Source organism: Haemorhous mexicanus, chromosome 4 (assembly GCF_027477595.1).
Source record: "Haemorhous mexicanus isolate bHaeMex1 chromosome 4, bHaeMex1.pri, whole genome shotgun sequence".
Classification (NCBI taxonomy): Eukaryota; Metazoa; Chordata; class Aves; order Passeriformes; family Fringillidae; genus Haemorhous; species Haemorhous mexicanus.
Window position 1 is genome coordinate 77,128,149 of NC_082344.1, and position 15,696 is coordinate 77,143,844.

General features: G+C 62.9%; 1 protein-coding gene across 2 annotated transcripts in view; it reads right to left on the reverse strand.

Annotated features, from left to right (window-relative positions):
* Window positions 1-13,008, reverse strand: part of RAB11FIP5 (RAB11 family interacting protein 5) — a 37,686-nt gene extending 24,678 nt beyond the window's left edge. For both annotated transcript variants that reach the window (XM_059845572.1, XM_059845571.1), the window contains exon 1: window positions 12,597-13,008. In XM_059845572.1, the coding sequence (XP_059701555.1) occupies window positions 12,597-12,973 (377 nt within the window). In that variant the 5' untranslated portion in view covers window positions 12,974-13,008. The remainder of the gene's footprint in view (window positions 1-12,596) is intronic.
* Between the last annotated feature and the right edge of the window lie 2,688 nt (window positions 13,009-15,696).

A 15,696-nucleotide genomic window follows, 5' to 3' on the forward strand; every position in this document is an offset into this window, starting at 1 on the left:
CCAGGGGTGTCTTACATCCACCTGGAGGGTGAAGTCACTGAGAAGAAAAAAAAATAGGGAAGGAAAATGGGATGGGATGGGATAATGGGATGGATTGGGATAATGGGATGGGATGGGATAATGGGATAATGGGATGGGATGGGGGCAGGTGTGACCATGCTGGAAGCACCAGGGTGAGGAAAAAACTGGAGTTGTGTCCTCCAGGAGCTCCTGAATTCCTGCCAGGGAAGTTTTCACAGCCTGGATGGAGGAGCTGGGAAGCCTGGGAATGCTACAGCACACCCTGGAAGTGTCCCAGGCAAGGCTGGACATTGGGGCCTGGAGGAACTGGGACAGTGGGAGGTGTCCCTGCCCGTGGCAGGGGTGGCACTGGATGGGCTTTAGGGTTCCTCTAACCCAAACCAGTCTGGGATGCCATACAGGGGGCACAAAATTCCCTCATTCCCTGGTAAATATCCCAGGGGCACAGCTGGCAGCACACAAAGGCAGGAGGGACAGTGCCTGGCACTCTTCTGGGCACACACAGAATTCAATCCCAGTGAATCCACTCCCATTCCCACCACTCACTTAGCCCATCCCATCCAATGCCCACTGCAAATCCTTCAGTGCTCAGGTTACCAGCTTGAAAATAGCCAGGCAAGAAAGAAAAAATAAAATCCATGAAAAAAGGCAGCATTGACCCCTTCGAGCAAGGCAGCCCAGAAGAGGCTGAGCCCCTGGGATGGGATGGGATGGGATGGGATGGGATGGGATGGGATGGGATGGGATGGGATGGGATGGGATGGGATGGGATGGGAGCAGCAGCAGGTGCATCAGGAGAACACTTCCCAAAGGACTGGAGGGGAAAAGGCTGCCTGGAACATCCCCCAGTGCATTCTCCACTTGAAGGAGGAGCTGGAAGCAGCTCAGGAGGGAAGGGCTGCAGCAGCCTGGCAGCTGGGGAGGGAGAGCCTGGGGGGGCTGAGTCACTGCACGGGAAAGACAAAGAACTTCTGAAAGGAATTTGTGTGCCTTACATCATCCCATGGAAAAAACCAGGGAGGACCTGGGGGGATCAACACAGGGAAAGGCAGGAGCTCCCCAGGAGGAGCTGGAACAGCCTGGGTGTGCCCCCAGCATGCCCCAGCCCTGTGAGCATCCAAGGGGACTCTGAGCCTGAGCTGCTCCAAACGCAGCTGTTCAAGGCAGAACCTCTGCTCCTGCTGGGACTCAGGAGCTATTTCTGGTTCCCAAGACCTCATCAGCAGTCGGGGCTACACCTCCAACAGGCACGGGGCTATTTTTAGGCTGAGCTCTCAGTTTGTGGCACAGGACGAGGGTTTGGGAGGATCCAGCTGCTCCATGTGCTTGGGTTTTTTATGAATCAGCCCCAGTGGAAACAGGAGGTGCAAACTGCTGGGATGCAGCAGGACAGAGGGATCAGGGAGGGAACAAGTCCCAGGCAGCAACTCACAAACTCCAGCTTTCCACCAGGAACCGCCTCCCACAGCCCAGGGTTTCCCAAATTCCTCCCTGGAGCTGCCCTGGGGGGATGCTGGGAGGGGTTTCTGGGCTGGGGCCACCCAAGGTCACATCCTGGAGAGGGACACGATGTTTTCTATGGGATAGACAACCCACCTGGAAAACAAACATGAGATCCCTTTTCCAGGTCTGAAGGAGCAGAACTGGGTTACATCAGTCAGCTCTGGAGCAGGGGAGGGAGGGAGCTGTGCCAAGCACATCCAGCCCCAGGGATCCACCAGGACCTGCTTCCTGGGGGGGTTGGAGGCCACAGCTGGGATCCAGCCCCTCGCTGCACAGCACACCCAGGACGAGCCACTCACCTCCAGCCACCCGCTCTGGGGGAGCCTCCCAAGGTTTGGAGGGGTCCCAGCCCCACAGAGCCTTTGCAGGTTACAAAATTTCAGTTAAAATGCAGTGAAACCCTGTCCCAGAGCCAGAGCTGGTGGGGAGCAGGAGCAGGATTGCTGCAGGTGAGGAGATGTGTCCCAGCCTGTGCTGCTTCCCCGGCTCCCTACAGCTGGAATGTGCTTCCCAGAGGAGGAGACCTCCTGACCAGCATCCTCTGCTCCCTGGGGAGCTGCTCCTTTTTGCTCCTTTTCCCCAGCTCCTGCCCCCTGCCCTGCCAGGTGATGTCCTGCTGACACACCGAGAGCCTGGGGACACCTCCAGGATGACAGCTCCAGGGTGACACCTCCATGGGACACCTGCAGGGTGTCACACCCAGGCAGAGCAGCCCCAGCCAGATGGAAGGCACAAGTCACAGGCTGGGACATTCTCTTTGCCAACAAATGTGCATTGTCCCTGTGACCCTGCACAGAGCCAGCACTGCTGGGGTGCATCCCCAGAGAGAGGGAGCCCAGATCTGCTTGCCATGCAGGGCAGGGCCTGGAGAGCAGCCTGGTGAGGCTGAGGGGGAGGAAGCAGAGCAAACCCAGCCAGGAGAGCCTGGCAAGGGGAAGCTGCTGCAGGCTCTGGGGAGGCTCACAGGGATCTGGGGGGCTCTGGGCTGTCCCCTGGATCAGGAGCAGCCCCGTGGGGCAGAGGCTCCCCAGCCCCCACGGTGGGGCTGTGCACACTCATCTAGGTCAGCTGGTTAACGAGCACAGCCCAGCTCTCCCAGACACCCCAGAAGGGCTCTGCTCCTCCCTGCTCCCCCTGTCAGGAGAGGAGCAGTGCCAGGGGCAGCCTGGGGAGACAGCCCAGGTCTGTTTTTACATCTGCTGTTGCCAGGATCAGGGCAGGCACGGGGAGCACACACAGAGCTCCCAAAACCACAGCTGTCCTCGTCCTGCAGCATCCCAGGGTGAGCCAAGGGCAAACAGGAGCACAGGAATGTGATTATGGGGGAAAGTGACCCCACAGAGGATGAGGATGGCATGGATTTGCTCAGGACACCTTCCCTTCTCCTCTGGGCTTCATCCTCCCCTGGGCAGCAGGGGACACTCCAGGGGGGCACAGAGACACCCCTGGCCCATGAAACATTCATGGAGCTACACGGGGAATGCCTGGGCACTGCTCTCTCCCCACCAGTGAGAAACCTCTCGGGGTTTGGGAGCATGGGGCTGGCCATGAGCAGGACATGGCATGAGCAGGACACAGCCAGCACCCCTGGGGTGGCATGAGCAGGACACAGCCAGCACCCCTGGGATGCCATGAGCAGGACACAGCCAGCACCCCTGGGATGGCATGAGCAGGACACAGCCAGCACCCCCGGGATGCCATGAGCAGGACACAGCCAGCACCCCCGGGATGCCATGAGCAGGACACAGCCAGCCCCCAGGGTGGCATGAGCAGGACACAGCCAGCACCCCTGGGATGCCATGAGCAGGACACAGCCAGCCCCCAGGGTGGCATGAGCAGGACACAGCCAGCACCCCTGGGATGCCATGAGCAGGACACAGCCAGCACCCCTGGGATGCCATGAGCAGGACACAGCCAGCACCCCTGGGATGCCATGAGCAGGACACAGCCAGCCCCCAGGGTGGCATGAGCAGGACACAGCCACCCCCCAGGATGGCATGAGCAGGACACAGCCAGCCCCCAGGGTGGCATGAGCAGGACACAGCCAGCCCCCAGGATGCCATGAGCAGGACACAGCCAGCCCCCAGGATGCCATGAGCAGGACACAGCCAGCAACCCTGGGATGCCATGAGCAGGTTATTCCCTAGGAGGACAGGGGTTATCCCAGGGAGGATCCCCTCTGCCCTCTGATGGCTCTGGTTGGAGTCCCCAAGATTCCCCTCCAAGCTGCAGCTCAGCTGGACCTCCTGTGCCCCACCAGCCCTGCTCAGCACACCCTGGGCTCCAGGACCTCCAGTTTCCCTCTCAGACTGGTCCCAGTGCTTTGCCAGCAGGGAGTTCAAAGGAGTTTTCTGGGGAAGTCCCTTAGTGACCCCTGGGGTTCAGGGATGCACCAGGGAAGGAGGCACAGCTGGAACATTTCTGGAGCACTTCCACTTCAGGTGCTGCCCCAAAGGCTCCCAAAAGCACTGAGCACTGTCAGGGCAGGCCAGGCTCACCTGGAGCAGCAGAAATCCTCCTGCCCTGCCCAGCTCAGAGCTGCAGTCAGACACAGGCACATCCCAGCCCAGAGCCAGAGGCTCTTCCCAGACGGCTCCAGGCTGGCATTTCCTGCTGATTCATCCCCGCTGCAAGGTCAGCCTGGCTGGGCAGGAGAGCCCCGAGCTTCAGTCAAGGATTGCTGCTACAGGGACAGAGCAGGGCAGGGCATGGAGAACCAATGCAGGGAAAACACTGAGGCCAGCCCCTCCTGGCACAGCCCCCTGAGAGCCCAGCACAGGGACATTTCCCTGCAGCTGAGGCAGCTGGGCCAGGAGGAAGCTCACCTAGCCAGGAGGGGAAGCACAGGGTAGAAAACAAGGCAGCCCCGGGGAATTCTGTGCTTTTTTGTCTGGCTCCGTGTTCCTGCCCCAGCTTCCCCTGCCAGTGCTGGGAAGCTTTTCTGCAGGGCTGGTTCCCGTGCTGGTTTTGGATGGCTGATGCTGCCAGGTGATCCCTGCGAGCTGCTGAAAGCACAGATGGAAAATAAACACAGGCTGGTTCCCTGAGGATGGAGCAGCTGAGGTGGGGAGTTCATCCCTCCAAATGCTCTTCCCAGAAGTGCTCACAAACAAGGCTGCAAGGAACCAAGCCCAGCTCCTCACACAGCCAGAGCCCAGCCCTGCTCCTCCAAGCTGGAGCTGTGTGGAAGGGCAGGGAGCCCTGGGCACGGTGCTCCTCTGGGACACCAGAGAAAATCCCAGGTGAGAAAAATCCCAGCACGGACTGGCACTTGCCAAAGGGCTCATCCCAGCACTCAGAGGCCAGGAACAGAGGTGTTGTCACTCCAGTGGGAACCAGTGGCAGGAACAGCCTGAAAAGCAGGGAAAAGCCAGCCCTGCTGGCTGTGCCAGGGATGGGACAAGGCCTGGCATGGTCAGAAGATGGTGGCATGGAGGGGACAGCTTTGGGACCAGGACAGACACCAGGGATGGAAAAGAGCTCTGAGCCACCAGGATGGGGCTGGCATGGGAACACAGGCAGCAGCTTCATCCCAAATCACTTTTGTTTTGGGATCTGAGGCTTTTCTCTAGCACAGGATGGACAGGTGGGAAGAGGAAGGAGGGGAAGATTTAAGGAGCTGTAAAGCAGACTGGGGACAGCAAGAGCAGGAGTCAGGACATGATCAGCCCAGCTGCATTTACCTGCTCACACTCCACAGCACCCATGGTTTATGTCCCCCCAGCTGCCTCCCAATAAACCACCCTCGTGGGCACCCAGTGACCTGCCCAGACACCACAACCCAGGGGACAAGGTGACACTGGCAGTGCTGCTGATCCCTGCCCTGCCCACGAGAACCCAAAGTTAAACCAACATGAGCCCTGGGCTGACTGTGAGACTGCAGAGCACCAGGGGCTGCTGCACAGGCCCCATGGGAGCAGCTGCTCCTGGCAGCCCCTCCAGGGCACAGGGGGCACAGGAGAAACACCCTCTGCTGAGAATCCTTCCCACTTCAGGCTGGGAGAGGCACCACGGCCAGTGAACACACAGAACCAGCCCCCAGAGGCTGGGGAATGACTGTTCTCCAAAGGGACACCAATGACAGGGCAGGGACATCCCCAATGCCAGGGCAGGGACACCAATGCCAGGGCAGGGACACCAACGCCAGGGCAGGGACACCCCTAATGCCAGGGCAGGGACATCAATGCCGGGGCAGGGACACCAATGACAGGGCAGGGACACCCCTAATGCCAGGGCAGGGACACCCCTAATGCCAGGGCAGGGACACCAATGCCAGGGAAGGGACACCAATGACAGGGAAGGGACACCAACGACAGGGAAGGGACACCAGCCCCTGGCAGGGACACCAATGACAGGGAAGGGACACCAACACCAGGACAGGGACACCAACCCAAAGTAAGGGACACCAATGACAGGGAAGGGACACCAATGACAGGGAAGGGACACCAATGACAGGGAAGGGACACCAGCCCCAGGGCAGGGACACCCCCAATGCCAGGGCAGGGACACCAACGCCAGGGCAGGGACACCAGTGACAGGGAAGGGACACTTCCCCCAGGGAAGGGACATCAGCCCCAGGGCAGGGACACCAATGCCAGGGCAGGGACACCAATGCCAGGGCAGGGACAGCAGCCCCAGGGCAGGGACACCAATGACAGGGAAGGGACACCAATGACAGGGAAGGGACACCAGCCCCAGGGAAGGGACACCAGCCCCAGGGCAGGGACACCAATGCCAGGGCAGGGACACCAATGCCAGGGCAGGGACACCAATGACAGGGAAGGGACACCAGCCCCAGGGCAGGGACAGCAGCCCCAGGGCTCCAGACAGCCTGAAGCACCAGCTACAGCGCTCTGGGAGCAGGTCACACAGGGATTGCTCATCCATCACTGCAGCCCCTGCTCTGGAGTGAGTGACACACAAAGAAAGGGGAAAGGGGAGGAATCCTGGGCCCAGCAGCAGCTCCACTCCCTCATCCTCGCTGGGTCTGTCAGGGAAGAGCCCCCTGGGAATGCAGAGCTGGGGAGGAGCCCCTGGGCTGCTGCTCCAGGGATGGAGCTCCCAGAGCCCACGTCCCAGGCAGGCTCCTGATGGAGCAGAATTCCAGGGCAGGTCTGAGCACACCTCAGCCAGGCACAGGCTCTGACAGGCCCCAGGCACAGAGAGGGGCACAGCAGGGGCTCAAAGGCCATCGCCACCTGGCACTGGAGAGGATGCCAGCTTTTCCTTGGGCTCCTCCAGGAACCACAAGGAGCATCCCCCAAAAGGAGGGGAGCAGAGCCCACCCTGCAGCCAGGCTCTGAGGCACAGGAGGGAGCAGGGAGGCTCCTGGAGCAGGGACTGAGCACAGCACAGGCAGCAGCACCAACTGCCCCAGGCCTGCAGCTCTGCACCAACAGGACTGAGGGGTTTGCCCAGGTTTGTCCTGCAGGTTTTTCTGTCGCTGGAGGCAGTCAGGGCCCTGGAAAATCCACGTGACACAGTGAGAAGCCTGAGTCTGCAGCTTTGTGGGGTGTAAGATGATGGAGGGTGATGGGCCAGTGCTCTCAGCCACCAACACACCAATGTGCCAGATGAGCTAAGCTGGGAGCAGACCACTCAAATATCTTAAAAAATGAGAAAAGCAGAGTTTTCCTGCAGGAGAGCAGAGCAAGGGCTTTAAACTCCTTAAACCAGCAATGGCAACTGGGTGAAAATGGGGTTAACTGGGCAGGTAGGAGCAAAATTACAGCCAAATTTACCCTCCCATCACCCTGTGGAGCACCTGGGGCCTCTGCCCTGGGCTCCCAGCTCGGGGAAAATGCTTGCCTGGGGTCAGCTGGTCACCAAGGGTGTTATCCCAGTTCTGGTCACCATGGGTGTCACCCCACCCTCATCACCACGGGTGTCACCCCACCCCGGTCACCACGGGTGTCACCCCACCCCGGTCACAAGGGTGTCACCCCACCCGGTCCCCAGAGATGCCATCCCAGCCCTGGCTGTCCCCCCTGCCCCCACAGCAGAGCATCCTGCCCCAGTTTTGGCAGCAGCAGCCCCTCCTCCCCTGCAGCATTTCGACACTCCAGGGCGTTTCCTGCCTCAGAGCTGCATTTTCAGCCCGAACCATCCCAGCTCAGGGCATGCCAGGAGCTCCCTGGTGCTCCTGGCCCCCTCACAGACCCTCACCAGCCTTGCTGGCACTCTCTTTGCCCTTGGATGCGAAGCTCCCATCCCAAACCCATCCCAGGGCAGCAGTTTCCTCCCCACCCCACTGCAAGGTCTCTCCTCAGCCTGAGGACAGCCGTGCCAAGGACAGAGCTGCAGGGATGTGGCCTGGGCTCAGCTCCCCAGGGAGCAGAGAGAGCTCCAGCCTGGGTGTGACAGTCTCCCCTGGCACGAGGAGCCAAGGCCAGGCTGGGAATGGGAAGGAGCACCAGGTCCCAGGGAGATGGCACAGCCCCGAGCCTGCGGGCTGCCACAGCCCCATTCCACTGCTAATGATCTCCTGATCTTCATTAAACGAGGGAGGGAGACCCCACAGGCACAGCGTGGGCTGACACAGCTCCAGAGGGGCTGGGGGAGGAGATGAGAGCGGGTCCATGCCAGGGGGAACACCAGGACAGTGCCAGGAAAGCATCTGCCACAGCAAGGAGGGGACAGGACAGGTCCCACCAGTCCAGCAAGGGACAAGTGCCTGGTGTGAGGCTCCTGGCAGGGATTTGGGACCTTCCCTGGCTCTGAGGGAGCCTCTCACTCCTGCAAGGTCCCAACACACTGAGCAGATGGGCAGCACCCATCACTGGGCAGGATGGGCCCTTTAGAGAGCCTCGGGGTCAGCCCTCTCCTTCCCAGCCTCCCTGCCCGTGCTGGGGCTCACACCTCCTTCTCTGCTCTCTCTGCCTCCATGGCATTCCCCAACCCAAGGAATTCCCTGTCCCCTTCCCCCAAGGAGCTCCTCCATGCCCAGATGGAGCAGAGAAGCCCTGGTGGCCCCAAGGACCTGGGCTGGCAAAGTTTGGCAGCCAAGGCAAGGCCGTGTGCTGGGGGAGAGGGAGGAGAGCCCCAGGCCCTGGCAGCCCCCCAGAGCCCCCCAGCAGCAGGTGCCCCACAGCTGGGCAGGAAGGGGAACCAGAAGAGGGAAGTGCAGCACGGAAGGGCTTTGGGGAAGTCAGAGCTGAGCTAATTCTGCAGAGGGAACAACTCCCCCAGACGAGTTCCCTGTCGGGAGCAAGTGCAAGTCACTGCAGGAAAAGCAGACCAGGAGTCCTGACTCCTGCTGCACCCACTGCTCTGGGGTTTGAGCCCTGCCTGCACCTTCAACCTTTCCCCTGTCCCAAGGCTGGGAGATCTTTGGGACAGGGACAAATGGAAATGGTTCTGCAGAGAGGGAGGGACCAGGGAATGGCCACTAAGGGCTGGCTAAAGGACACCTTGGACCTTAGCTGCTCCCTCCCACCATCAGCCTCACCCTGCAAATCAGGGTATTCTGGGTTCCCAGGCAGGCAGATCCAGGGTCCAGCCCTGCAGGTGTTCCCAGGCACCTCCCGTCCCCTCAGTGTCCCCTCCCTTGCTGCTCACCCAAAGGGTGCCACACCTGGGCCAAGGGAAATGTCTCCATGTCCTCTGGAGAGGGACTGGGGACAAGGGCTGGAGGGACAGGGCACAGGGAATGGATCCCACTGCCAGAGGGCAGGGCTGGATGGAATATTGGGAACTGGGAATTGCTTCCTGGGAGGGTGGGCAGGGGCTGGGCTGGAATTCCCAGAGCATTCCCAGCTGTGGCTGCCCCTGGATCCCTGGCAGTGCCCAAGGCCAGGTTGGACACTGGGGCTTGGATGTGCCTGGGACAGTGGGAGCTGTCCCTGCCATGGCAGGGGTGGCACTGGATGACTTTTACAGCCCCTTCCAACCCAAACCACTCCAGGATTCTCAGCTGATGGGCTGGGTGTGCAGGGGACAGTCCCTGGCTCGCTGCCACCCCACAGGATGAGCCCCACGGGGGACTCCAAGGGCATTTCCTGGATGTTGGGAAGCAGAAGCAACAGCTGACTTGTGAGTTCCCAAAAATCTCTCTTTTCCTGAGCTGGACCCTGGCTTTGCAGGGGCTGAGCACAGCACAGGGAGCTGCAGGACCAGATCAGGGGAGGGAGGTGAGGACCAGGAGATCCTGCCCAGGGCTCTCTGGATGCACAAAGGCTCAATGCAAAGGGGGAAATGATGCTCAGAGCTTGCTCTGCCTGCCAAGCCCGATCCCCGGAGCTGCCTGAGCGTGGGACAAACCCTGGGACGCCCAGAAAGGCCACGAGAGCTCTCAGGCTGCTCTTGTGCAACTCCAGGAGTTGATTTTCCCCTGGCAAAGCACCGAAATGGCCCAGGCTGAGCAGCACGAGGCAGCTCGTAAACACCCCCGGCCCCCCTTCCCGGGGAAGAGTCCAAGCCTGACGGAACATTTTCCAGCCAGCCGAAAACAAGGATAACAATTATCACTGCTCAAGTTCCTGTGCAATAAAAACCTGCAGGGAAATGAGAGCAAGGTCAGCACACTGACAAGGGATGCTTTGCTGGAGCAGGCTCCCCCTGCCCTGGCAGCAGGGCGAGGGCAGAGGCTCAGCCCCACAGCCCCGTTATCTCCCCAGCACAGCCCTGCCTGGGCCCAGCAGGGACAGCCCCAGGGTGGGAGCCTCTGTTTGTTTTGCTCTTTCTAATCTGGGACTCAAAGTTTCCTCCTGAACAAAGTTGTTTCCAGACGTCAGAGCCGGTTGGGAGCTCCCAAAGAGCCAGAACCCCCTGAGCTCCCCACGATTCTTCTCCCACCCAGCTGGGCAAGCTCAAGCCCCTGGGATTCTCCTCCAAAAACCAGCACGGCCCCTCCAGGCTGCAGAGGGACACAGAGTGAGAGCTTCCCTCGTGTTTTCCATGCTCATTTCCATCCTAGGGGCCACGGGTGAAAATAGAGTTTTAAAAGCTCCTGCGATCCTGAATGCCTCAAGGGGAAGTGAATTTTCCTTATGCAAGCAAAGTACAGGAAGGGAGGGAGACAGATGGCAAATGAGAGGATCATGGGCTGGAAGGGACCTCAAAACTCATCCCATTGCATCCCTTCCCCTGTCCCAGGCTGCGCCAGCCCCAGTGTCCAGCCTGGCCTTGGGCACTGCCAGGGATCCAGGGGCAGCCCCAGCTGCTCTGGGAATTCCAGCCCAGCCCCTGCCCACCCTCCCAGCCAGCAATTCCTTGCCAAGATCCCAGCCCAATCTTCCCTTTCCCAGTGGCAGCCATTCCCTGGCTCCTGTCCCTCTGTCCCTTGTCCCCAGTCCCTCTCCAGCTCTCCTGGAGCCCCTCCAGGCCCTGCCAGGGGCTCTGAGCTCTGCCTGGAGCCTTCCCTTCTCCAGGGGAACATTCCCAGCTCTCCCAGCCTGGCTCCAGAGCAGAGGGGCTCCAGAATCCTGGAATGGTTTGGGTTGGGAGGGACCTTTTTCTCTTCAGGCCCTGGAAGGTGCTGGAAGGTCTCCCTGGAGCCTTCTCCAAGCCCCTGGGGCTCTCCAGCCTGCAGGATTGGTGTCACGGGGTGACACAGGCTGGACATTGCTCCCGTGGGATTACCAGCCCCTGACGAGACCTCTGGCATGCCAGGAGCCAGCAGCAGGCCCTGGCCAAGGAGCAGGCCTTGGGGGGCTCCGGCTCTGCCCAGCTCCACTAAAACCTTTCCCAGGGCAGGGCTCTCCCCAACCACGGGCTTTTCCCACATGCCCCGTTTCCAGCAGGCCCCAGGAATGCCGGCCCAGCCCCTGAACCCGCCCAGCTCCGGCGTTTTGCGAAGAAAAGCGGAATGACGGCGGGAGAGCTGCCAGCCGTGTCCCCGGGGCTCCCGACGCCTCCCCCGGCCCACGCTCCCCTCTGGGCCCGCCGGGGGCCTCGGGGCTGGCGAGCTGCGGTTCTGCACGGGGAGAGCTCCCGCAGTTCTGCCCCGGTCCCGGCTCTGAGGGAGGGAGGGAGGCTCCCTGCAAGGCCGCAGCTCCGGCACAAAGCCAGCACGGCCGCCGGGATCGGGGGGCCAGGGGGGCACCGCCAGCCCTGCCCGAACAAAGCCCCCAAAACTCCTTCCCCACAGGAATCCCCGCCGCATTCCTGCGCTTCTGTGCTGGGCAAAGGCTGGAAAACATTCTGGTTGTTGTAAAGCCTTCTGGGCAGGGAGGAGGATCGGCAATTGCCCCCACGCACAGGGTCTGTGCCGGGGGCAGCCCGGGGCTGGGCTCTGCACCGCAAACTGGGGACCCTCCCTCACAAACCGGGGGACAACGGGGGGGCTGCCAAGCCACCGCAGCCACCAGGGGACAAACCACGAGGTGCAGGAGACACAGAGCCCTGGGGGCTGCAGAGGGACCGCGGGCCATGCTGTGCCTGCCCGGGGATGGATGCTCCGGTGCCCTGTCCAGCAGGTTCCCTCCAGGGGGATGCAGGGACCCCCGTCCCACAGCCCGTCCTGGCACAGCCGGGATGTCCCACCCTCCGGCATGTCCTTCCCGGGCATCCCCAGGCCCTGCCATGCCCTGAGTCCTTCCGGGGGGGGTCACACAGCCAGCCCGGCCTCGGGACCCCTCCCCAGGGCCGCCCCTCCTGCGGCGGGCACGGCCACGGACGGTGCGGGAGCCCCGCAAAGCCCAGACGGGCACGCCCGGACCCGCCACACCCCAACCCCCGTGGCACATCCCGAGGGTGCCCATGGAAGCCGTGATGCCCTTCCTCCTCCAGCAGCCGTCCTGGGGACCCAGGGACCCCGCGGTGCCCACAGGGCACAGGGACGCAGTGACAGCCATGCCAGGGCCTGGGAGGGTCCGTGTGCCCACCCTGGGGCACAGTGACAGAGTGACATCCATGCCAGGACACTGGGGGATTGCATGTCCCCACCCTGGGGCACAGGGACAGAGTGACAGCCATGCCAGGGCACTGGGGGAGTCCATGTCCCCACCCTGGGGCACAGGGACAGAGCGACAGCCATGCCAGGGCACTGGGGGAGTCCATGTGCCCACCCTGGGACCCCGTGCCGCCCGCCCGGTGCAGCCCCGGCCCCAGCCCCGCTGCCGCCCCGCACTCACCGCTCGTCGGGCTCGCGGCCGCGCTGCCGGGCGGGCTCCAGGGGCACCAGGGCCTGGCCCAGGAACCGGTCCATGCCCACGAGCGCCCGGTGCATCACCGTGAGCACCAGCCCGCCGCAGGCCCCGGGCTCGGGGGGCAGCTCGAATGCACATTCCTCCCTCCACTCGGGGCTGCCGCCGCTCTTCTCGGCCACCGAGGTGCTGTACTTCTCGCGGCCCAGCTGGATCACGGTGTACGCGTCGCTGCCGCCCGCTTTGCCTTTGCCGCCGCCCTTGCAGCGCAGCCCGCGGGCCCGCACCACCGTCACCTGGACGTGCGTGGGCAGCCAAGCCGGGCAGCCCTCGGCGGGCAGCGCGGCCGCCCGCAGCAGCGCCATGGCCGGGCGGGGCCGGGAGAAGCGGCCGGGCCGGGCCGGGCCCCGCTCCGGAGCCGCCGCTGCCGCAGCGCGAGCGACACCGGCGGGCCGGCCCCGCCCACAACGCGCGGGGCACGCCCGCAACGGGCTGGCCGCGCCCCCGTGCGGCTCTGACCACGCCCACAACGCGCTCTGCCCCCGCCCCGCTCGGCTTTAGCCCCGCCCCAACGGCTCCACCGCCCGCTAGACCCGCCCCTGACTCTTAGCCACGCCTCAAGTGCAGCCCTTGCCCCGCCCCACCCGCATTGACCCCGCCCCCGACCGCTCCGCCCCGCCCCTCCCCGCCCCCCCGGCTGTTGGAGAGGGCGGGGCTCGGGGCGCACGGAGGGGGCGGGGCCCGGGGGTGGGGCCGGGGTGACGCTCAGCCCCGGGGCGGCCACACCCCCGCGGCCACACCCCCGCGGCCACACCCCCGAGGCCACACCCCTGCGGCCACACCCGCCGTATACACACCGCCACGGCCCGGGCACTCCCGGCACCGCATCCCCGGCACGGCTCTGCCTGCCTGTTCCCCAGACCCACACGAGTGTGAGCACAGGTGTGTCCCTGCCCAGGTGGGTCCCTGCCCAGGTGTGTCCCTGCCCAGGTGGGTCCCTGCCCAGGTATGCCATGTGCATACAAGGTGTGTACATACCTTGCACATACACGGTGTATGTGTGTGTACATGTACATACACGTACATACACAGGTATGTCTGTACCCAAGTGTGCTCATGCCCAGGTCTGTCCATGCCCTGATGTGTTAATGCCCAGGTGTGTCTGTGCTCAGGTGTGCCCATTCCCAGGTGTGCCCATTCCCAGCTGTGCCTGTTCCCAGATGTGTCCATGCCCAGGTACATCCCATTTCCAAGTGTGCTCATGCCCAGGTGTGCCCTGCCCTCACCCCACACCTGCACACCCCACACCTGTGTGTGCCCCCCCCCCGGCTGCCAGAGCCCCCCCAGGCCGTTCTGCCGTGGCCAGGCACCCACGGGAGCAGCTCCCCAGTGTCCCCACAGCTGGCCCCCGGTGTCCCCACGGCTGGCCCCCGGTGGCCCCGAGCCCCGCGCACCCTTCCCCACCGCTCACCTCTCCCAGCCGGGAGCGTTTCCCAGGCCCGGCCGGGCGAGGGCCGGGCCCCAATCCCAATGTCCCCTCTCAGTGTCCCTAATGTCCCGTTAACCCCCCCAGCTCGGCCCCGCCGCCGTTCCGTGCCCGGGGCAAGGTCAGGCCCAGCGGGGCAGCGATCCCGCCGCGATAAGGGGCGGCCGGGGCAGCGGGGCCGTGCCAGCCCTGCCCTATCGCTGCCATCTGCCACCGCCGCCACCGCTCCCGGCGCGCCCGTTCCGCTCCGGCGCGGGGACACGAGCGGGGACACCGAGAGGGGAGGGGGACACCGAGTGGGGAGGGGGACACCGGGCGGGGACACTGAGAGGGGACGGGGACACCGGGCGGGGACACTGAGAAGGGACACAGAGAGGGGACAGCGAGAGGGGACACTGAGAGGGGACTCCGAGAGGGGAGGGGGACACTGAGAGGGGACACTGAGAGGGGACACTGAACAGGGACACGAGCAGGGACACTGAGAGGGGACACTGAGAGGGGACACTTAGAGGGGACACTGAACAGGGACACTGAGAGGGGACACCAAGAGGAGACACTGAGAGGGGACACTGAGAGGGGACACTGAGAGGGGACACTGAACAGGGACACTGAGAGGGGACACCAAGAGGAGACACTGAGAGGGGACACTGAGAGGGGACACTGAGAGGGGACACTGAACAGGGACACTGAGAGGGGACACCAAGAGGAGACACTGAGAGGGGACACTGAGTGGAGACACTGAGAGGGGACACTGAGAGGGGACACTGAACAGGGACACGAGCAGGGATACTGAGAGGGAACACTGAGAGGGGACACTGAGAGGGGACACTGAGTGGAGACACTGAGAAGGGACACTGAGAGGGGACACTGAGAAGGGACACTGAGAGGGGACACTGAGAGGGGACACTGAGTGGAGACACTGAGAGGGGACACTGAGAGGGGACACCAAGAGGAGACACTGAGAGGGGACATTGAGTGGAGACACTGAGAGGGGACACTGAACAGGGACATGAGCAGGGACACTGAGAGGGGACACTGAGAGGAGACACGAGCCGGGACACTGAGAGGGGACACTGAACAGGGACACGAGCAGGGACACTGAGAGGGGACACTGAGAGGGGACACTGAGAGGGGACACCAAAGAGGCTCTGAGGTCCCTTCCAGCCCCATCATTCCGTGACTCCCGTGTCCCTTCCCGTGGGGTCCCTTCCCGTGGGGTCCCCGCTCACCCCAAAGGCAGCTGCCAGCGCTGGAGCTGCCCGGGGCAGGCTGAGCCCCATTTCCCCGGAAAGCCCCCAGGCAAACCCGAGAGCTGCAGGAATCCCGTGTTTTCCCCTTGGGGTGCGCTGGCCCGGCCATATTCAAATCCCCATTAAAATATGCTCCTCAAAACCCTCCCCAGGAATTGCTTATCGCCCGAGATGAACTCCAATCCAATTATCCCTCCGGTCCAGGGCCTGCTCCCGCTCCCCCGGCTGCCCCTTATCCCTCCTCAGCATCTGCTTTTGATTTTCCCTTCTTTTGATTGTTTTTCCCCAGTTTTTGATGCTCTTATTATCTCTACTCTCAGCACATCTCCTCCTCTCCGCCACCTCCCATCTT